At 47.8% G+C, this 23,692-nt stretch overlaps 2 protein-coding genes across 2 annotated transcripts in view; both read left to right on the top strand.

The window, feature by feature from the left end:
• Positions 1-211, top strand: part of l(1)G0020 (RNA cytidine acetyltransferase l(1)G0020) — a 37,365-nt gene extending 37,154 nt beyond the window's left edge. Inside the window, exon 19 of the mRNA XM_089566404.1 lies at positions 66-211. Coding sequence (XP_089422530.1) covers positions 66-129 — 64 coding nt within the window. The 3' untranslated portion in view covers positions 130-211. The remainder of the gene's footprint in view (positions 1-65) is intronic.
• Positions 212-411: 200 nt separating this feature from the next.
• LOC149372047 (transmembrane protease serine 9-like) lies at positions 412-21,745 on the top strand. The gene is made up of 13 exons (XM_089585669.1): positions 412-1,174; positions 8,763-8,798; positions 10,488-10,567; positions 12,800-12,891; positions 14,745-15,001; positions 16,234-16,367; positions 17,792-17,916; positions 18,086-18,201; positions 19,329-19,408; positions 20,226-20,317; positions 20,460-20,728; positions 21,089-21,222; positions 21,551-21,745. The coding sequence occupies exons 1-13, from the start codon at positions 1,114-1,116 to the stop codon at positions 21,722-21,724; spliced, it is 1,650 nt and encodes a 549-aa protein (XP_089441795.1). The 5' UTR covers positions 412-1,113; the 3' UTR covers positions 21,725-21,745.
• The last annotated feature ends 1,947 nt before the right edge of the window (positions 21,746-23,692 follow it).

Below are 23,692 nucleotides of genomic sequence, written 5' to 3'. Positions count from 1 at the left end.
GTGATTTAATTTCCTACAGTACTAAAGAGGCTGATGTCTCACTTTTGCATTCTTCCACTTTTCAGCATCAACAAACGTCCCCAGGAGACAGAAACACAAGAAAAACAGCACAAAAAGAAGAAAAAATGATTGTCGCCATGAGCACTGGTGTAGTCAAATAAGTGTACAGTAAAACACATTAAATCAGCTGTGTCTTCTAGTGAACTTTGCAGTGGTTGTGTGCTGCATGCCCTCTCACATGTCATAATAATATTTATTTATTAATTTTATTTATATATTGTTTGCTGTAAAGCTGCTGCAGAGTGAATGGAGATGTGTGCAACCCAACATTTGTATATACAGCCACAATTGCATGAACTTTGTACAGACCTGGGGTAACGTGCTCTGTTATCCTAGGTTTCCTTATTATCCTAGGTAGGATAAAGATGTTACAATGAACGCTGTACGAACAAAGGGTAATGAGCTCTAATTGAACAAATCACTAGAGCACAGTTGTCCAGCTCTGTAAATATGGCTATCGAGTGTAAATACATTTCAAACTGATTTACGGAACAGTATTTGCAAGAATAAGTTTGGCATTCAGGCCACTGGGAGCTAGAACCACAGGGGAAGGACAGTGGAGTAACAAAAAGTAACGGAGTCTTTATATTGGAATAGGTGACGGCACAATTAATTTGCAAATTGGTGCACAGATTGTCTGCCTGTAAAAAAGGCCCGAGGAAAGAAGTTCCGTTCAGCTATTGCTCATAAGTAGTCTCACTAAATGCATTTTAGCACTGCTAGGGTCACAGAAAGCATTAAAATGGAGAGGTACTATGCTTAGCTTGTAGAAAGGCAAATTCCCAAGCCTCCGCTAAAAACTCCTCAGACTGTGCTTCCTTGCTATGGCTGTTTGGAATGCGTTTCATGCCCTCTGTCGTGACAGCTGTTCAAAAGCATTCAGCTGTCAAGATGTAAAAGGTGTCTCTGGGCAGTAGTAAACATAGACGGGCAGCGCATGGGGCTAAGGCTCCTGTACATGTGTGTGCCCCTGCTTTAGTGGCTTTAGTAGCTTGTGCCTGGAAGCTTGTTTTCCTTTCAGCTTTCTGAATATCTCGCTGTAACTTAGTCACAATGTGGCTGAGTAGTTTGTTTTCAAGCTTTGCTGGTTTGGTAACACTCTGTGGATTGGCTGGTAAGTGATGAGCTCATTAACTATATTTTATTGTGAGTTGAGGTGATGTGTTCTGCATAATAAATGCAGAAATATGTGAAAAAACTTGAGGGAACACTTAAGCTCCGCCATAAAAAAGAGTATGACGTGATAGCATTAATGTGTCCCGTCAGCTGTCCGGGGTCTCCTTTGCGTATCACTTCGCTGACAGGGTTCTTTCACCATCACATAACGCTTAACCTACCCTTAAGAGTATAATGCAATAGCATTAGAGATCTCTCCCTTGGTAGTGCTTCTCTGTCTCCTAGGTGCTGCCTACATGCCCATATATGTGGAATTGGCCATTCCCTACTTTACATTCATAGATTGCGGGGAGTCCGTACCACTTTTGGTGCAGTGGTACAGCGGTTACGCAATGTGCTTGTGAGTCCCGGGTTGCTCTTCCTGAGCAACATATCGTGACCAATCATTAATCTGACTGCCCCCTGCCATGATGGACAGTTTGCTCATAATCCGGTGAGCAGGTTGTGATGACATCACAAGGACAAGTGACCTAGGTGGCAGGTGAGCTACCTGCTTTTTCATTTATAATGCTGCCGCTGCCAAATTGTCTGCAGAGCAGGACCTTTAATGATATCTCGATACATAGTACACTACTATATATCTGAGCACTGACTTGTAAGCAAACTGTACAGTTGTGTGTGAAAAAGTTCTGAAACTGAACCACGATCATGTTGGAAGGTCTTGCTGTTTCGTGTTTGCTTGTTAAAAGAATTTTCAAGCATTGCTGTTTCGTGCAGCTGCTTTGATTTTGGCTGGAGTGCTCTGTCTTAGCTGAAATCAGTTAGGAGTCATATTAATCTGAGGCAAAATGTTGCTTGCACGCTTTCGTTTTTCGTTTGATGTGCTTCCTGACTTCCCTTTATAAAAGAGACACTGAGGACAAATTGAAGTTGGCCTGTATCGATAGATTGCCTCATTCTAACGAAACAGACACTACTTTGATGGAAGCGGAACTACTCCAAACTGACTCCATTCGAATTGGACTGTGCTATGTGCAGGCAGACAACCTTAATTGTTGCCGCCGTTTCAAAATATAAAGAGCGATGAACCCGTAACGAACATATCTGTTGCGGGGCATTGGATCGTTGTGGTCTGAAATTGTAGTACTTGTACTAATAAAGAACGACTCAAGGCAGACTTGCATGATGTACTTTTATACCTTATATGCATGAGCTACCATCTGCCCGCCGAAGTTTTGATACGTGTTTTCGAGTTGCTTCCCGTTTCTTGGTTAGAAAAATGCGAGCATATCACAAGCATTGAGATGGAGGCTGGTTGACATCCTCGGGCTTGTGTATCTTATCTTTAGTATCTACTTTTCATCAGCCTTATTGCGACTGGCGGAACGGTTACGCCTAGCCTGAGTTAAGCGATCAAAGTTATGTTTAATAATGATGCAGATATAATGTAGAATTCTTGCGCACAACATCGCATCTTCCAGAAAAGCTACGGAGGGTACTTAAGTGCTTTGAACGCGAAAGCATAGTCTCATTGCGAGCTCTGTTGCGAGGTACAGGGTTGGTCAAAAGTTCCCAGGCCACATGGTCCGCTTTTCATCGGTATATCCTGGCACTTAAGATTCCGATAAAGCTATCAAGGTTCTCAGATGGTAGAACAATCCTTCTTCTATCCTGTAGAGATATTTTGAGCTTCGAGGGTATTTCAACTGCCCGACCATGCTGGTCAAAAGCAAACCCTGTGGCCTTGGAACTTTTGACTGACCCTGTACATTAAAGATTCCTTAATTCCTTGTTAATGACACATCAACTCATTAGCATACAGTAGTAATAATAATAATGTTTATTTTGACCATCATGTCAATAATGATACAAGGGGACCGAAGAAAAAGCTGTCTTTTGACAGCTTGACAAACAGGTCCCCGTTTTGCCAACAGCAAACAAAGCAACGTAAAAAAGACTATTCACAAGCCAAGGAAACGCTTACACTAGGTTCACCTTTATTCGCTTAGAAGCAACGTGGTTTTGTTGCCTGTGGGTTGCCTGCTTGCCTTGCAATCTGAAGGTCCTTGGTTCAGTTCCCTGCACCTTGGGAAAGAAATTTCATTTTTTCTTTGCTGTGGACATCACTATCTTGTGGTCTACTCCTGATGTCATGCGAGAGTATGAGGATGTCACTGAGGAATTTCGTGCCATGGATGGCGGGTGGTGGCGACGGCTTGTAAGAGCCCATGGCGATGTAGCGCGCCTGATTGGTGACTACGCTTAGACAGCGTTCCACGCTATGCAGTCAAATGTTTGCACCAACATTAATGATCGGTGCGTGGGGTTAGGGGGATCGAAGTGGCATACATTGCTTAAATGAGGCCCTCCAGCTAATGGTGTTGACCATTTGTCATGATGTCACGGTTAATACCCCTAGTGAGACATCGAAGGTGGCCAGGAAGACATCGAAGGCGCCGCCACGCTGAAGGCTGCGCGCGGCGCGCACACCAGCTGCGTGCTCTGACGTCATTCCGCGCATGCGCACAACTGACGAGGGGGGCGCGGCGCGCACACCAGCTGCGAGCTATGACGTCACTCCGCGCATGCGCACAGCTGGCAGAGCAGTGGTGCTACGGCTCAGCGCGCAGCCACGCTGACCTCGCGAAGCGGCTGACGTAGTGTAGCTGTCGCTACAAAAAAGCTGAGCATGATGGCAACTGCCACCACCCCGATACAAAGGAGACGCTTCTAACATTCTTCCACCCAACCGCGACGTCATGGCCAACGTTACTATCTAGAACTGAGTTGGCCATGATGGTCGGTCGACGCCATTGGTTGGAGGACCTTCTTTGAGGGGTGTTTGCCGCTTCGGTAGCGTCATTTCCCGCAGTTCGTTTGAGGCACAATGACAGTTTCTTTTACTGCCCACGCATCGAAATAGAACGCATATTTCTTTCCCGTCGGAATTAGAATGTCCACTTCCGCCAGCACGGCGAATGTATACGATCATCCCGCGGCGCACACTTTTCGCGAGCATCCGTCGTGGCCTCCTCTTTCGCACCAAACTTAAGCCGGACTCTACTATAGCAAAACTCAAGAGCATAGGTGAACAGGTAGGGTGTTTCCAACAAACGGGGTGGTCTGTGGGGCAGGGACGCGCTACGGCTCGCCCATGCCTTCGTGACCAGCCGGATCCTCTACGCCGTGCCGTTCCTACGCACCACCAAACAACAAGACGAGCGCATTGACGCCATCATCAGGAAGGCAACAAAGCGAGCATTGGACCTCCCGGTGGCTACCTCCAACGCCAAACTGAAGGCGTTGGGAGTGGTAAACTCCTATCAGGAGTTGCGGGAGGCCCACCTCGTGAACCAATATACGCGGCTATCGCAGACGGTTCCTGAGCGCCACCTGCTAAACCGCTTACACATCCAACACACATGCATACCAGAGGGGACGGAGAACATCCCGGTGCTGTGGCGCCACATGCTCTTGGTCGCTCCGCTCCCTCGTAACATGGACATGGCTTCACATGAAGGCAGACGACAAGCGCGGGTTCGCACGCTTGAGAGGCAGTATGGATATAAAGAGGGCGTTTACTACGTGGACATCACAGGGCCGTCGCCCACGGGATTCTTCACGGCTGCCGTAGTCCACCGGGGAATGAATGTCGATGGCCTATCTTTTCGGGCCCCAAATTCAACGCGAGCGGAGGAAGTCGCAATAGCTCTCGCTGCCGCCGATCCAAAATCGAGAACAGTTATCGCGGACTCTCGCCGGGCCTGTGAACATTATCTTGCAGGCGAAATATCCCCTCTTGCCTCCCAAATTCTAAGACGCGCTCCCGCCGATCCAACTCGCACAAAAGTGATCTGGGCTCCTGGCCACCAGGGTCTACGAGGCAATGAGGCCGCTGATGCGGCCGCCCGAGCGCTCACACACCGGGCTCCTCATCCTAGTTCTCCTGGCTCAGAAGCTCATAAACCGCTTCTGCGGTTCCGCGAAATCCTAATTCATTATTGCGACAGCCACCGTCTCTACCCAGTACCTGCCAAGGGGCTGAGTAAGGCGGAGGAGCGAACTCTGCGGCGCCTGCAGACAGGAACTCTTCTCTGTCCTGCCATAGCAAAACACTTCGATCCGAACACAGATGGGCGCTGCCCGCACTGTGGAGAGATCTGCGATATCTTTCACATGGTGTGGGCATGTACTCGGAATCCTCACCTTCCCCCACCCCCACCCGAGAGGCATGGGAGACTGCCCTCCTCAACTGCTCCACGCTGAAGTATCAAAGGGCTCTAGTAAAGCGGGCGCGAATACCGACCATGTAGCAGGGTTTCTTGACCCTCAAACTCTCTTTGCAAATTAAAGTTTTTAACCACCACCACTATCGTCAACGCTGCTTTGAGTGAGTGAGTGAGTGAGTGAGTGAGTGAGTGAGTGAGTGAGTGAGTGAGTGAGTGAGTGAGTGAGTGAGTGAGTGAGTGAGTGAGTGAGTGAGTGAGTGAAAACTTTATTGGATCTTTCAAGGGTTTCGCGGTTGTGAAGTCTCCGTCGTCTTCTCTGGCGCTGGCGACTTGAGGCTTCTCGTCAGCAAGGGTGGGCCCCTATTCCAAGGCTCCACTGAGTCGTGCTGCATCAGTCGCGTGCTGCACTAAGGCCCTTTGGGTCGCGAGCTCGCCGCTGGTGAGCCGACTCTCCCATTGCTCCGCACTCGGGTGTTCGTGTTGGTGGAATGCTTTGTTGCGTTCGCATGCCCACGTGTTATGATAAAGTGTAGGTGTGGCATCGCACCAAGGGCAGGTGGCTCTGTATTGTGTCGGGAACATCTTATTAAGTATGTGTAGGTTAGGAAAGGAGTTGGTCTGTAATCTGCGCCAGCCGGTCGCTTCCTCCTTTGTTAGGGCTTTGTGTGGTGGTGGATATCTAATTATAGCTCCCCTATGCGCAAGTGCAAGGTCTCTGCGTATCCCCCCTCGCAAGCCTGTAGGCGGAGCTCCGGAGCATTTGACTGCCCTGCTCGGAATGCGTTACCTCGAGCTAGGCTGTCTGCCCTTTCGTTCCTTCCAATGCCCGCGTGGCCCGGGATCCAGATTAGGTTATGCCTGGGTTTCTCCTCGGCGGAGGTTACCCCGCTCAGTATTTTAAAGGCTGTTCTGCTGATCCTGCCCCTCGTGTAGTTCCTGCACGTCTCCTTCGAGTCCGTCAGTATGTTGAGAGATCGGCCCGTTCTGTAGCCTTCTGCTGCCGCCAGCGCAGCGGCAATCTCTTCGGCCTCCGCTGTGCCGGCGACCTTTGCCGTGGCACACGTGATCATGTTTCCTTCCTTGTTTACCACTACCGTCGCGGCTACGCGTTCTCTCTCGCGCGGATATACGGCAGCGTCCGTGTATACGGTGTTGTCTAACTGGGCTAGCGTTCTCTCCACGTACTCGGCCCTCGCTTTTCGTCTGTTTTCGTGAAGATTGGGGTCCATGTTTTTCGGCAATGGTCCCACGTTAATGGTTTTCCTAAGGCGGTCCGGTACGTCCGCGTATCCGTCTACCAGTCCGCTCTTGTCCCGACCCAACCTTCTTAGGAGCGCTCGTCCCGTGGGGGTGCCTCAGTCTCGTGGTTTGCGTTCCCAGCAGAGCTTCGGCGAGCTCGCTGAAGGTGTTGCTGATGCCTAGCTGGAGCAACTTTTCGTTCGACGTGTGCTTGGGTAGGTGCAGAGCAGTCCTGTACGCCTTCCTGAGAATGATGTCGGCTTGCTCTCTTTCCGCCTTGGTCGTCGCGTGGTACGGCAGGGAGTACGTGACTCGGCTGACAATTAGGCTGTTAACTATAGCTTGAGAGTGTCTTCTTCTCTCATTCCATATCTCTTTTGGGAGACTCTGTTGATCTGAACTCCACTGTTTGCTCCTTGCGGCGTTTGCAAGCCTCATGCGGCTGCTGTTACGTGATACGCTGCGCTGCCGTGTGTAGCGATCCTCCTCTTCAGCTCATTCAGCCAACACGCAAGCCTCCGCCTCCCCTGCCTTCGCGACGAGCGGTGCACCGGAGTCTCGGCAAGACGCGGCACCGCTTTCTCTCTTCTTTCATTCCGACCTTCCTGCTCACACGGCGCGGTTCTCTGTCTTTCCTTTCCTCCCTGTCTTCCTGGCTACGTCAGCTGCGGCTATACCGACTTTTCCTCTCCTCCTCGACGGCGCGCTCCGCTCGGTGGGCCGACGGGCCTAGCGGTGGATCACCTAGGCCACGTGACCTTGTGGCGTCATCACAACTGTTGAGTGAACGCCCGTCATCTCTTGGCGCTCCAGGAGCCGAAGAAGTAGCGATAGCGCTTGCTGCCGCCCATGCCAATTCGAGAATCATCATCGCAGACTTCCGAAAAGCATGTGATCATTACTTGGCAGAGAAGATCTCCCCATTAGCCGCTTGTATTCTAAGACGGACTGTCACTGATCCAACACCGAAAAGAATCATTTGAGCTACTGGCCACAGGGCTTACGAGGTAATGAGGCCGCTTACGCGGCTGCCCGAGTGCGTACTCACCGGGCTCCTCATCCAAGCTCTTCTGGCTCATAGACAAACCAGACGCTGCTGCGGTTCAGGGAAATCATAACTCATTATAACGACAATCGCCGCCTTTTCCCAGCGCCTGCAAAGGCACTGAGTAAGACGGAGGAACGAACTTTATGGCACCTGCAGACAGGTACTCTTGTGTCCTGCAATCATCAAAAATTACGATCCTAACACGAATGGGCGATGCCCGCACTGTGGGGAAACCTGTGATATCTTCCACATGGTGTGGGCATGTACTCAAAATCCCCACCTTCCCCTATCACTTCCCGAGATGCATGGGAGACTGCCCTCCTCAACTGCTCCTCGAGCGCTTTAGTCCCAAAGGGCTCTGGTGAAACGGGCGCGAGACGGGGCCTCGTCATGCGGTGTCCCGGACTAGGGACACCGACCATATGTAGCAGGGCCACTCGGTGGCTCCCAAACTCTGTTCCACCAAATAAAAGTTTTCACCACCACCACCGCGGCGGCGCTCGCTTGATCGATCACCACCGCTTTTTAGCGTGAAGCGGAGCGCAGAATCACGAAATTTCGAGTCCGCCACAACGTGCCACATGCTAATGCATACTATGCCGCATGAATTGCATTGATCGTCTGTGATTTTTTTTTTTTTACTTTTCAGTAATTTGCGCCGATGTGCTCGCGAGCAAGAGGTAGGGTGACTGTGACATTTCACTTCCATTGACACGTAATAACTCGTAGAAACTGCGAGGATAGCCACGAATGACAGTTAAGAATTAACATAAACACACACGAGGAAGCCGGCGGCAATGTTCTGAAGTGCCATGGTGGCTACCGAAATTATTTTCAACTGCTTCATTTTTCAGAAGAACTATGGCGCTTTCGATGGACGGGAAATGAAAAACACTTATGTACTGTGTACTGAGAACACGTGCTAATATAAGAACGTTCTTGGATCAATGTTATGTACCACTCTTCCTCTGCTACGCGCGAAATTCCTCTCTTGGAAGAAGGGGGGGGGGGGCAATACGGGAAGGAGAAATCGTGAGCCCGTTTGAAAGACTGGGCTATTGTCTTTTCAGGTTGTGCGAAAGAACCGGCATTTCACCAGAACTGCAGTAAGGCTCTCTACCTTTTTGTTTTCTTGCCCTCTTTTTGTCTAGTATCGCCGACAGTGAACGAGGATGTCCATGTGGATGAATCCATATGTCACTACACATACTCTCGTAGAGTTCTGCGAAAAAGATTGACTGAAAAAGGCCTGCTTTTATACTTCTCGAAGGACGTAGGTTAAGTGTGTGAGGTTGGTCGCATTTACAGGTGTGGGCACCTGTAAATGCGAGTGCACCTTTCTGTCAAGCTGCTGGCATCTTTGCTATGGTGAAATTCGGCTTTCTCGCGCATTTATAGCGCCAGTGTCCATACTTGATAATGCTAGTATACCTATACGTGTACAATGTGTGCGATCATTCATGTAGAGCTGTCGTTCTCAAACTTGGTCCCACGGAACCACGGTGTTTCTTCCTTTTTGAGGTTCCCCGAGCTCCTACAAATCCACGCATGCCTCAACCCTCATCTTTCCTTTTTAATCACACCGTAACTGTTCACCGTAACTGCGTACTGTTACATAGGACAGCCAGATCTTAAGGTGCCACATACGGGGTGTTTCAGGGAAGACTTCTAAGTAATTTTCAAAAATAAGCTTTTTTGGGTAAAAATATGGCTTTTGCGACATATAATATTACCAGTGTTGGCGGACATCGGAAAGCCGGTGAATTGTCTTAGTTAGTAAGCTGGTTAACTAGTTTCTGATAAACTTTTTTAACTCTCACAGATAGGCAACTGGTTGCAATTAGAGGTTGGTGCCAGTCGTTATTAATAGTCAACGCCAAGGATAATCGCGTTTTCGAAATTCTAAAAAGTGATGTGGCTATTGCTAACGACCGGCTACAAACCTCTAACTAGGCACCTAACTCTATTGGTTAAAACGTTAATTATTAAAAATTAGTCATCCATCTTACTACTAAAAATGATTCACCGGTTTCCTGGTGTCCGCCAAAACTGGTAATACTATGCTGCAAAAGCCATATTTTTACCTCAAAAAACATCTTTTTAAGAATTACATAAAATCTTCCCTTAAACACCCTGTATGTATGTATGCTGCTTTTCGCATACATATCGGGCTGGGAAGCCAAGACATGCGGTGTTCCTCAGAACTTCTTCAAATCTGTTGGAGTCCCCCGAGGCCAATAAGATTGATAACTATTGATGTAGGGGCATACGTACAGAATACGGACCACTTAGCGCACACAGAAATCTTGAGGTATAAGAAAAGTGTTAGCGTTTCACGAAAAAAAAAAAAAAATCCGACAGGTGCAAAGATCTTGAGGGAATGCTTAGCCGAGTGTTATATGTTGCTGCAGGAAAATTGAGAGCGACCTCTGCGGGAACTAGGCTTGAAATAAGAAGCGTCTTCGTCTAAGCTTTGAGGAGGACATTTCCATGCAGACTGAAGGAGGCGGAGACGTTTGGCGCTGTATATGACAGCGAATCGTATGATCGCTACAAGTTTCAGTTTAGCGTGCTTCTGAATTTCTAAATATGTGTAGCGAATTTTGGACAGGGGTATTATTTTATTCTAGCACGTAAACGTTCTGTAATTTATATTTCGAAAGAAATTTGCGTTAGAACTCGTTCTACGGTCGTTTTCTCGGACCCCGTGCAGCCCTCGAAAAGGCTGCTCAAGCTGTAAGCAGGCGGCGAGTATAGGCGCCTGTACAAGCAGTCACCCCATTTCCTTCCCCGAGGTTGCGGCGTTGAGAACAGGGTGCAGTCGAGAATACTGGGCGGAGAAGAGGCCGCGCCACCTCACCGCTTTCCCTGGATGGTGAGTGAAGCTGCTGTCCGCTTCAGAAAAAAAAATATTTCTCCTTTTCTCTCAGCGGAGAAGAGCTGTTTGCAATCAGCGAGTAGCATAACAGTGATCAGCTTGCATTCTTTGCACTACATGATTCGAAAACCCCGCGGAAAAGAAAAAAAAAAGTGTAACGTTGCACTTTTCATCCACTAAGGTAAAATTCATCACTTGCGTGCATATATGCTCCAGGTTCAAAATTAAGAGCGTGGGTTTTGCCTTTGACACTGAATAAAATTATTGTTACCGATTTTTGTTTTTTAACTAAAGCACTGTCTCGACTGTGCCGTCCGAATGCAGCGCGCTTTTCGCTTTGCTGAGGGCGTCAATGACTGTGACGTCTAAAAGTGCTCGAAGTCGCGGCGGCGGATTTTTAGTGGCTGAGAGAAAAGATGACTGCTCATTTTTTCTGCGGACGGCGTTTAAACGTGCCGCTCGCAAGGCCTTTCCAGGATCCGCTAACGGTCCCATGTCAGCAGAGTGGCTGGGTGTATTGGAATTTTTTACGCTTTTTCCCCACTAGCGCCCTTTGCACAAAGATACGGCAAAGTTTGTGGGTAAGAACAATAGTGCGAACTCAACGCAGTTACTCTTGCCTTTTAAGTGTTTTTTCAGTACGTTGCACGATTGAACGTAGTAATGCAGTAGTTACTCATTAGCATTCACCCAAATGCAGCCAAAGGGGGTATTCGACCTGAGTGGCCGCCATATCGGCGTACATGGAGAACGGCGAAAGGCAACCATGTCTAATCGACTTATCGCCACCTGCTTCCGACTGTACCGCTAAAGCTGCCAGCTGTTCACCAAAATGGCGCCTGTCGCATGAAGTGAATACATTCTATGCAGATTTCATAGAATTTTCTTAGTTGAAGAAAAATTTGTACTGGTCCAGGGATCGAACCCAGAACCCGCCTGAGAGGCAGCCGCCCTACGAACTAAGCTAACGTGGGGGATTCCTCAAAACATTGGACTTGGGTCAACGCAGTCTGTCGTCTATGGATATAAGAGATTTTGTTTTCATGCAGTGGACGAAATGTTGTCGTTTTTAAATAATTACTTACTTCAGGATACTGTCATACAACCAGGTTTTACAGGAGGAAACTCACCGGAACAAATATACAAGGATTACACGTAGGGCAGGTCAAATATTTTTCTTCACGCAAAACCGGTGTATATACAGCAACAAAAAACGCGGGTTAATGCCGTCCTAGTCGAAATCTAAAAGAAGAAATGGGCTTAGGCAGGGCATTTAATACGAAGGCAAAATAACCGATGATCGCCAAAGGTAACACACTGGATACCAAGAGAAGGCAATTGAGCATAGCAGGGGACGGCAGAAAGTTAGGTGGGCGGTGAAATAAGTTTGCGGGAATAAGGTAGCCGCATCTGGCACAGAACAGTGGTAATTGGAGAGATATGGGAGTGGCCTTTGTTCTGCAGTGGATGTAATCAGGCTGATAATCAGGCAATATATATGTATATATATATATATATATATATATATATATATATATATATATATATATATATATATATATAAATTATTTCTTGGCAGCTGATTGAGTAATAAAAGATAAAGTCACCAGAAATTGAAAAACATAACAAGATTTAATTCACGACGTTTCGGCTGGAGGACCAGCCTTTTTCGAGTGTATTACAGTATTCGAAACAAGCAGCTTTTTAGCATACGCGAGGTACAGGAAAAGTGTAAAACACAAATGCGCAACAATGGTGAGGGGAGAGGTTTAAAAAAAAAAGTTGGTTACAACTTGAAAAGACGGCAGGTGTTCGGAAGAAGGTAACGACAGAAAAGTCGATGACAAGCGCGAAGCTTTACAGCGCACAGCTGTCACTGGGTTGTGACAAAAAAAAAAAAAAACTTTACTGCACAAGACTTTACAAAATGGCACTCATCACGCATTGCGGCGACAAGCGCGAAGCGCCTGGCATCCGCACAGCGAGAAGGCAACATTTCAGGAGAAAGTTCTAGGCATGGGGGTCCGCAAGAATGTCAATAGAAACACCTCCGATAAAAAAAAAAAAAGAAAAGAAAAAACGCTACTACACAAGAATATATATATTCGGTTGACAGCGCTTGTGTCGCCTACTTCGTTTATTATTTTAGTCATAGGTCTTCGTCAACCTGCCATGTGAGGCCTTTTCGTAGTGTGACAATTACCGATTCGGCTCTGCGTCGAAACGCAGGTGGCCCTCGTGGACGAAGAGGAGAAACTGGTCGGCGGCGGGTCTCTCATCGGGAGCCGCCACGTTCTCACGGCCGCCCACTGCTGCTCCGAGTGAGGCCTGCGCTCAGCCTTGTGCGGTGACGACGCCTCAAGCAGACCCCTGAAAGCACCTCCCCCCTACACACACACACACACGCTCACACATTTAACAAAAAAAAAAGCTCCTTTGTCTCGTAACGGGCAATAGATTTGAAGTAACGATTCTTTTCCACAGTACCTATGCACTGTCTGCCGCCATGCACACTCTTCTAAAAGACAGCGCTTATAGCTTATATTTATCGCAATATCTTTAGTTGCGAACAAATGCTGCCGCGACGGAAGTTTATCAGTGAGCATAGCTATGCAGATATTGTGAAAATGCCGAGACTTTCAGCGGACGTTAAAGAAGCCATAGAGGTTTAATTTATTCAAAGCTCTTCCAAACGGCCTCACATATCTTATTTTATTAATTTATTTTACTGGAGTCACAAAGTTTGACCACTTTGAATAAGTTCATGCTTGTTTTCTAATAGTCCACTGTTGACTTAGCTGCTGCCCTTATTGTCAAATGTGAAATTATTTGGTGAAGTGACTAGGTGCAACCACAATGTTTTTTATATGCTATTTTTTATAGGATTTTGTTATAGTGCTATTGAGACTGGATGTTTTTAATGTGGCAGTGACCGTTTATGGCAATGATTTAGTGTTGTTTTTGTGGGTACGAAGCCACATCATGCCTTATTACCCAGATATGGAACGGTATGTTTTAAGTAATATGTGAGAAAGCCAGTTGGGCATTGCTAATGCCATTTTTGGAACCTTGTCGTCATCGCTGCATAGCTTCAATGAAATGCCGTTTCACATTTATAGTATATAATACCTACTAAATAGCACTCGCAATCGCATATAGCTGTCATTTCTAGCAGCTTTTATCAGTTTATCAGTTAGCTTTGCGGATATATGAGCACACATCACTTGTGTTTCCTCTGCGTGGTCAACCTGGAGTCTCGCTGCGTTCACACCGTTACAGCATACTCGACGTCTGTTTTATTTGGTTATCTGCATTATAACTTACCGTCGCTGCTGTCGTATCATCTCGCTGTAGGTTTTTCTTTCCTATTTTCTCGTCGCGCAGTCTTTCTATTGATATCAATACCGAAGAATTTATTTTCTCTGAGCTCCTTCTGTTGGTGCATCTTATCTGCTCTAGGGGACGAGTCACTGAAAGTAAATAAATACAATAAACGATACTGCATGCCACTGACTCGTGTAAAAAAAAAATTACAAATAAAGCTTAGACACGCCAAAAAAAAACTTCGGAGGAAGAATGCGTGGCTTCCCCACATTATGAGGCTATGTGCAGAGATGCAGTCTTTACAGGGATTGAAAAAAAAAAAAAGGGGGGGGGGGGGGGGCTGGAAGGTGTGAAAACTGTCAGTACTGTTTTAGAAAAAGCAGGAGCACGCCCACTCAGGAATAAAAAAAAAATGACAGGGCGATCATGAAATCTGATGAGAGAAGGCTCCGATAACAGTTGGATTTATTGTCGATGATTACTTTGAAAGATGCTTTTTCTGTAATGCATGCTTTCACTCGAAGCCAACAGAATTTTTCTTGATGGTGAACGTGGGTGGAGGCGGGCGTGTGTTGATAGTTCATGCTGTTGGCATGGAGGTGCCATCATTTTCGAGGACCTTCTAGCTTCGACTATGCATGGCCTGTTGTTAACGAAGACCTTCTCTAATGTAAGCTAGCGACGAGAAATTACTCCAAAGCTCAGCTTGTCTACTGCACTTGCAGTCTTTCGACACCCAACGTTCCAAACGCTGGTTCGCCCATAAAACTGGCGACATCTGCTTGCCAACAGCGTTCCGTAGCAACAGTAAGCCCAGATACGTGTTGAAAAGTCTTCGACTCCCCCGCAGGCGCAAGGAGCAGAAGTTGCGCGTGGTGCTGGGTGGCCACCGCATATCGTCGACGCCGCTGCCCGTGGCAGTGAGTGCATGCGTGACCCACCCGCGCTACCGCGGAGTCGCGTACGTGCACGACATCGCCCTGCTGGTGCTGGCCGAGCCTGTGGTCTTCCACGACTTCGTCTCGCCTCTCTGTGTCGAGACGGAAGACACGCCTCTAAAGGACCGACAGCTGTTCACCGTCATCGGGTGGGGACGCGTCGCCGAAGGTACGCGCACTATATGCGAGCACGCGCCAGCTGAACTTGTGGCGTACGCTTAATCTGCGTGTACTGTTATTGTCGTACTGCGACGTATATAGATGACAGAAACTGCTCTTTTTATCCTTGAGACACGTTCATTTACAGTAGTGGGTAAAAATAGGCGCACTTAGTGGCTTTTTAAGAGTATGGAGTGACAGACACAACGCCTTTATTGATCGTTAACTGTTAATCAGCGGTGTGCGAATAGTAGAAATATAGGACTGAACAGAAGCAGTATATCCTGTTTCCTAAATAATAGAAAGAATTGTCGGAAAGACAACAGCATGAATAATTTTTATTCGTATCCTTAAAAACGTGTTTCCGCTTATGTTGCTAGTTAGTAATTTAGAGCGTGGCCAGCTGACCCTTTCAACTTTTGTCGTGGCGAAACCGATTATGTAGCGAAGAATCTTTGCACAAATGGGTGCACGCAGCACGCAGTGAAGCTCAGTGTTGAAAATTAATACGTTATGGTAACCGCAGAAAACGGCATTGTGTTGTAGCACCGCACGTAAATTAGCTGATGCAAATTACTTGAGTTACTCCAAAAGAGGAAGACTTAAATTTGGTGTAAAAACTGCATGACATCTGAGAATTCAGCCGTAAACGGACACAAGACATCTGAGGTCAGTTTCTGAAGTATAAGAAAAACATTAACACACTTACCAATTACTATGTTCTCGCGTACGCCATTTATTGGCTACCCGTCAATATGGCTGCATATTTAGACAAAACAATAGTGTTCGTATCCACTACAATTAAACTAGCGATACTAAAAATCATTAGGTGAATGTTCATAAGCTTATAGGACGTTTGCCTGAGCAGGGCTCCTCCGCGAGTCCCGTACGTAAGACCTACCAGCTAGTGCTCTTCCCTTGGTCCTGCGGCACACAGTGTGCGAAGCGTCGTGCACGCGTGCTAGTGTGTTCGAGTTTTTTGATCGTTCATTTAAGGTGCTCTGTACCAAACACGGTCATGTTAGCATATGATGTCGCCTTGCAGTGAGTGAGCCATTGGCGAAGCACTACGCTTTGAGCAGCCCGATGTAGTTCGCCTGAATCCCACATGTGGCGCAACATTCAACTAACCTTGTAGTGTTGGACCAATCAGGGTGTCGGGTTTCGAAGCATGGATCACACGAGGAACTTCACAACTGTAGGATACAGTCAGAGTGCTCTCCGGCTGTGCGTGTGTTGCAGTGAGCCAGACGAGTGACGTGCTGAAGCTGGCCAAGATCCCACTCATGAGCCTGGCGCTGTGCAAGGAGCGGCTGGGTGAGGACATCCTCGACACCAACCTGTGCGCCGGCGGAAGCAGGGAGGATACCTGCCAGGTTTGCGCTTTCTGCCTCTTCACCACAGGAGTAAAGACTACGGCTCGGGCATGAGCCGCTCATCTCTCTCTGTCTCCTGTGCCAAAGAATCGTCCAGAGAGCTTCTCTAGAAAATCATTATCCGCGTTTCCGCTCGCTAATATGTGGCGATGAAAGTATGCGTTGCTAATTAAACTGCAGTTTTATTACGCTCAAAGGTTTCATACTTTAGAGGTGCATTTAATGCTCTATTAGTTGCTACATTAGGTGTTGATGCACCCTTTGCGTGCTCTCCCTCGGTTTTGTTATGCAAACCAAAATAAAAATGTTAAAAAAAATCGTTTGATGACAATCAAATACATTCGGTTTCATTGTTCAGAAAGCCTGCCTTTTTTTTGTGCATGTCATCTGCAGGCACCCAGTATAGAAAATATGTCCGCTAGGTGCCGGCCACGCATGCGGCTGCATCATGTCAACCTGCGGTCTGTCCACAGAAGAGACGGCCGTTGTTGTTACTTAGTGCAGGCCATTGAGGGCAACCTCTTTTTGGAGAGCAACGGACGGACGGACGCACAGGAAGGAGGGAAGGAGGGAGGGATAGACGGACGGGATGGAACGGGACGGACGGAAGGACGGCCGTCAAGAGCGTCTTGCGTCCGTCCCGTTTGAAACAGAGTGGTGGCAGGTGCTGCCAAGCTCGGTATTTTTTTCCTCTTTATATTTCTCTTAAGTAATCTTTCAAACATAAACATGTTACCTTTTCAAATAGAAATTTTGCGTTACGTAGTGATTTTGAACCCTGAGCTTGTATTTAGGTCATTTCCCTCCTTTTAAACCACCAATCCTTCAACCATTTCTTACTAACGTCTAGGGCAGATGCATTCGCATTACCTTCACTATCTCTGAACATTTGGCCTTCATGGAAACTGACTGTGCCTGCATCGACATATGTGTGGATACTACTACATTCGAACGCAGCATGTTTAACTGTTTGTTGTCAATTGTTTCTTAACAGCGGCAGATGCGTCCTCACCTTGATTAAATTTATTTTTGTAGCTGCGCGTTATAACTTATATGACACTCTGACTTCGCTTCGAACAGCAGAGCACTGCCTCTTGAAGTATCATAGAACGAATCCTTTATGATTTTTTTCTTCTATTTTCTATAGAGGTCCAGATTCTGCTTTTCTATTTTTTTCATCGCTTTAGTTCAATTCACACCCTCTGCCTTTTATTTTTTGTTTTGTTTTTTTGGCCCTGCGTTTAACGCTCATTATTTCCCCGTTGTGCTGGTTTCCTATACATTTATTGGTTAGTTGTGTAGGCCTTTTCCTCTAATGAGCGTCAACGTTCTTTCTGTACAAGTATTTAAATACCTTAGCTGCCCATCTGTTCTCTTCCACTTTCCTGAGCGACTCTCTTGCGTGCCCTGTTTTTGGCGCGCAGGGCGACAGTGGTGGTCCGCTGATGCTGAGGCGGGCCGACGGCCGCTGGCTCCAGGTGGGCGTGGTCTCCTGGGGCATCGGCTGCGGGCGGCCGGGATACCCGGGCATCTACACGCGCGTCTCCAGGTGAGCCACACCGTTCCTTTACGGTGGCGGCGGCTGTCTAGACGTAGACAGAGCGAGGGCTGTGTCTACGTCACATTTCAAAGATCGTGAACCAGCTAGCGCACTACGAAGTCTTCAGTATACTGAGTGTTGTGCAACACGCGTGCTTTCCCCGATGCCTGCACGACAGGTACACGCAGTTCATCCGGAACGTGACCAAGGGCAAGCTGTGCAGTCAGGCGGACGATACTCGCACCATGGAACTGGATAACGCCATCAGGCCGCTGAAGAAGCCCAACCTCAGTTGTAAGCCTTCATGGTCCACGCGCGTGCGCTTGGTCAGGTTTTCACATGTGGAAATACAACCAGCATGCTGTCTTGCATGACAGCATAATAACACCCTCGCGCTGTGACATTTTGCGTCGCTACAGATCACAAGGGGATCGAGGTTCGATCGTCAGCGTTATTGCACACTTCCTGGAGTCTTGTTTCACAAGGATCGATACTTCTCCTGCATAATATCCCAGCCTTAGATAACGGAGCTGCAGAACAATGCTTTCTCTGAGTCGTGACGCCACAAGGCAGCTGCCAGCGATATAACGGCGAAAGAATGAATCAGAAAATGATTCCTTACAAAATACGGCCCCTGCTGTGGTCATACCCTTTGCGTAGTTATCTGCTGTCTCTAGAGGTCGCGACAGTTTTTCAGGCTTTGTAGCGGTATCTAGAGCCTGTAAAATATTTACCGTTTGATCAGTCGGTCCCAACTAGTCTTAGTTGGGAATTTACCTGTTAGGCCTCGTGTTCTTTGTCAAAGACAGCGAAGGCATTTCAGCTATCGAAAGCTGTCTGCCTGACAAACATGTAGGCTGATACGAAATAATGGCCATTACGAAATGATATTCGCTCCTTCGTCATTCTTGTCCTAACGATGTGATGTAATTGTCATATATGGGTGCCTGGTCGTAATGCGTGCGCTTATGGGGGTGTTGGTGAAAAACTTTCGGTTTTCCTAGGCAGGGTCCTCAGTCCAGGACTCCGATAGCTTCTGCTATCCTGCAGGCCAGTGCGATCAACCGCTGATGATCGGCCAGGCTGGAGCTGGATAGAGCAGCTTCCCGTGAAGAGGCATTGGGGGGTTGGGGGTGATCAGGGCGCTCCCACATGAAGTGGTGTAGTGTGGGTTTGGCTCTGTTGCATGACGGGCAGTGAGAAGGGTATTGCGATGGAGAGAAGGTCTGCTTTTAGCGGAGGTTCGGGCTCGAGCTGGCGCCACGCTGTGGCGTCGCTCTTGATGTTCTGTTAATAATGTTGTACAGTCGATGGCTCTTGGCCCTCAGCTTACTCAACCTTTCGGATGAGGAGCAGTCTCACAACATTTGTGCTCTCCGAGTGCTTTTATTTCTTCGTTTGCTTTTCTTCCTTTCCCGAAGCTTGCGGTGTGGCTGGCCGCTACGGACACGGTCGCATTGTCGGTGGGTCGCAGGTCTTCGCCCACAAGTTTCCTTGGTTGGTGAGTGCATCTTCACTCATCGTTCATCGTCAGTGTTTGCTTAGAATACCGCTGTGTCGTCAACTATCAACAGTTTTGAAATAGGAGAAGGTATGGAAGAGAATTGATCTCCATTGTTGTTATCGCTCTCGCTAGCCATCTCGTTGGCACGCTGTCGCACTGTGCAGTCCAATTTCTTTCTGAACTTCTTATTTATTGCTTAACCGTAACAGCACTTGTTACTCTATACCTTCGTGTTGTGTCCTATTTTCGCACCTCAAAAATCAAGAATGAACCAAATGGGCCGTCGGGTGGCCCTGCATATGATAGGTACAACATCTTGGCTGGCCGGGCTAATCTCGAATCTCGGCTCTCTCTCAAGCTGTGCGCCAAGATGTTTTCACGCTGAATTTTTCTGCTTTGCACACCCGCTTCATTGAATTCTACCTATTCTATCGGCTCAGTATTAGAAGCGCGAAAATAGATGAAGTTCGGAATAGTCCCGTGACAAGCAGCTATGGATAATCCATAGAACTGCCCCCCTATTATAATCGTAATATCCGTGTGGCAAGGAACATTTCGGCTAGCCGTTACTAGCAAAACCTGTGTTTACACTAGTTGGCTGCTCATTTCGAGGGGGCAAAAGAGAGGGCATAAAAGACACCTTTGCCAGTGTTAGCTTAGGAGTGTTTCTTTTTCATTCCGTCTTTTGGGCTATCTATTCTAGCCGTTACGCTATATGCATACATCACGTGCCCATTAGGGAATGAAATTGTGAGAGTAAAGAGCAGCGAGTCGTTTTTCGGGCGTGCAGAAATGGGTGGCGGCGCTTTCGCAGGCCGCCGTGCGCTTCCGAGGCAACCTGTCCGGATCCGCGTTCTACATCGGCAACGGCTACGTCCTCACTGCGGCTGGAGTGATCGGACACGAGTAAGCGTGGTTCGTAAGGAGCCAGGCAGGGACGTTTGAATGCATTTTGCATTAAAAGTGCTGCCCTTACAGCAGCCGTCATTTGGCGTCGCGGTTGTGTGCGTGTTTGAAGGCCGACTGGTTCGTGCCCTATGCTTGGCAGGGCCCTGTCGCACCCAGAGCGGCTGCAGGTTCTGCTGGGCGTGCACGACCTGAGCCGTCCGCAGCAGCACAGCGCGGCGCACAACGTGAGCCGCGTGCTGGTGCACCCGGGCTACCGGCACCCCTACTACGACGCCGCGCTGCTGCTGCTGCGGGGAGCCCCTCCCACCGACGCCGACCACGTGCGGCCCATCTGCCTGCCCCAGTCGGCCGACCGGTACATGCCGGGAACCAAGACGCTCGTCGCCGGATGGGGGCGCGTGCATACCTGTGAGTCCCAGATTGCGCCCGGGACGCGACACTTTTTGATATCCTCCGTAGAAGTAACAAACTGTCTAACGGACGAAAAATTTTTCGGCTGACATTTTCGTGGCACCATCATGCGGCTGCAGAACACGCGGCGAGCGTTATAAAAATATATTTTTTAACCTTTAAGTTCTTTCTCTGACAAGGACTTGTCACACTGCTTTCTTTTGACTCTAATGGAACAGACTTTAAAGATGTCTATTCCCCGCGGTTGACAGCCGTTAGCATAGCGGTTTAACTGCAACAGTGCAGCTGCAGAGCACGCTGCTGTGCCGTATCCCCGTCGGTTGCGAATGCAAACCGGATCCTTCTTCTTTCCACCAGACGGGCCGTTCAGCTCGACGCCCAACGAGGTGTACGTGAACGTGGTGCGCAACGAGGAGTGCAGTCGCCGCTACAACGGCAGCTCGGTCCAGGGGCTCATCTGCGCCGGCGCCAAGGGCAGGGACATATGCGACGTGAGCATCCCGCCCTTGTGAGCACTTGTAAGCACGTGAGCACTCCGCGGCTGCGTGGCGACGGATGCTGTGCTTCAGGGAACGAACTACCCGGAGTTCTTGCACCTCCTTTAAGGACTTCAGGCATTTTTTTTTTATTATTAGAAAAGCAGTAGGCTAAGGCATTCAATTTTTCTGTAGCTACCACTTGATCTGCAGCTACCTGTGGCTATTTTTCTGTAGCTATCACTAGACACGGAAAAGATCTGTGGCTTCGAATTGCTTATTCAAATGTTTTATACCAAGAGCTAGGATGTCACGAGCGAGGCTGCGAACACGCTGCCTGCAGGGCGACGCCGGTGGGCCGCTGATGCAGTTCTACGCGGGCCGCTACTACGCGGCCGCTATCGCCGGCTCGGGCCTGGCGGGCGGCTGCGCGCTGGAGGGAGTGCCGGCTGTCTTCACGCGCGTCGGCACCCTGCTCCGATGGATACGCAAGACCACGGGCCTGCAGACGCTATGACCGCCGCCAGCCGCATCTGCTCTGACGCCGAGGACTGCGCCGCCCGCCCCACTCTGACTACGCCCATAAACTTTCGCGCTGATCGCTTTCCAAATATGGTGTTCTGTGTTCGATATGCGCTGTACCACGAACGAGTGGCCGACGCGAAGTGCGACATTCCAACCGCCGACCACGCTGCTTTTTTTTTTTTCGGCGCGACATTTAACTTTTTTTTTTTTTTGCATTGAAGAAGAATACGAAGCTTGCAGCGAAGGGAAGAACATGTTGTTTTTGCAGAAAAATTGAGGTTGTTTGATTTTGTTCTTTTTTTTTCTGCGATGAGTTTTAACCTCTGCTGAAACGAGATTTCGAAACAAAATGAACCAAGACCTTTTTTTAGTGCACCTACCCTGTTACTTTGTAATGCTTTCTCCAAATATGTCAGTATTTGCAGGATATTAAAGTTACGTGCGCATACGCGTTATTCACACAGTAATCCGTAACGGAGATTTAACGGAGATCTGGTCGTAATTATACTCGTAGAATTTTCGAAATTTATATGTGTTACAACTTATCACTTGCGAAAATTAAGTTATCTGATTACTCTCAGCAGGAGAGTGCGAGTCATGTCAGAAACTGTCTATTGGTGTGCTCAACTCAGTTTACTTCTGTGGAGGTAAATGAAGCAGGCTCCCGATAAAAGGCAGTTAAGAAACGAGCGATGTTAAAAGGAGCGCAATGTCGGTCAAGTCCATGTCGTTGCGGCTGAAGCAGGGTCCAAGCAAGTGAACTGCGTTAAAAACTGTGTCGAGCATAGTTATAACATATTTTTGGAAGGAACGTGACAACAATAACAACAACAAAAAAAGCAAGTCCTCCTTGCGTTCTCCTGGGGATAAAAAAATTGGCTTCTTCCTTATACTATAAAGTATGCGGTGGTGCACGCTTTACAGAGTTAGTTCGACATTAATCAACGGATGGACGGAGTGGATGTCCTGGTTGTCACGAACAACGAACAGAAAAATATACTACTTGCTCAGAATTCATTCCATTAAACTTTTCACCTTACAATGAATGACAATGCTAGGAGAGAGATGAGAACTCTTTCTTTCATTTTTGACGCTAGACTCGAAGACTAAAGGTAAGGAAACGAACCACAGTCAACACGTTTCTTGACCCCACTTTGCTATAGCTAGGGGAAAATAGCGACCTCTGAGGCAGAGAATATCGAGAACATATGTTCTTGAACTGCCTCCGTTGAGCGCCATTCGGTGCTAAGGAAGTAGTCAGGGGGAACTTTATGCGAAAATGTGCCGGAGTTTTCGTATTCAACGTACCGCGTAAGTTGTTCCCACTTCCCGAACATGAAATACAACCAACAAGTTGCAGCGCGACAAGGGGTGAATAAAAGACTGCCTCGCAAAAAACTAGAGGTATTTAACTATCCACATTCTGCTCCACCGAGCAGTAGTAGCAGTACAGTTACTACTACTACTACTGCTACTACTACTACTACTACTACTACTACTACTATTACTACTACTGCAACTATTATTATTATTATTATTATTATTATTATTATTATTATTATTATTATTATTATTATTATTATTATTATTATTATTATTATTATTCACCATGCGCACTGAGCTCCTATTCTATCAACCCAACAACCTGACAGTGATGAATAGTTCTTGGTCTGCAACCGCGTTCTTTGGCGGCACCGAAACAAAAGGGCAGCGCGAAAAGGAAGAAACCGCCTCAAAGGCACTAAGGTATTTGTTTGGGCTAGTCGGTACATTGTTAAAACTGAAGGCACAGCGCACGGAAGACAGGACTAAGGAAGGGACAAACACAGCGCTGACTTGCGACTAAAATGCTTTATTGCTCGCACGCAATAAATAGGCGAAAAAGGAGCACAATCAACAGATACGGCATCAGTGATGATTGTCAAGAAACACAACACAAAGAGAAACACAAAGAAAGAGC

Source organism: Amblyomma mixtum, chromosome 1 (genome assembly GCF_055824585.1).
Source record: "Amblyomma mixtum isolate Tamu chromosome 1, ASM5582458v1, whole genome shotgun sequence".
Classification (NCBI taxonomy): Eukaryota; Metazoa; Arthropoda; class Arachnida; order Ixodida; family Ixodidae; genus Amblyomma; species Amblyomma mixtum.
This window is presented reverse-complemented; position numbering and strand designations above follow the sequence as displayed.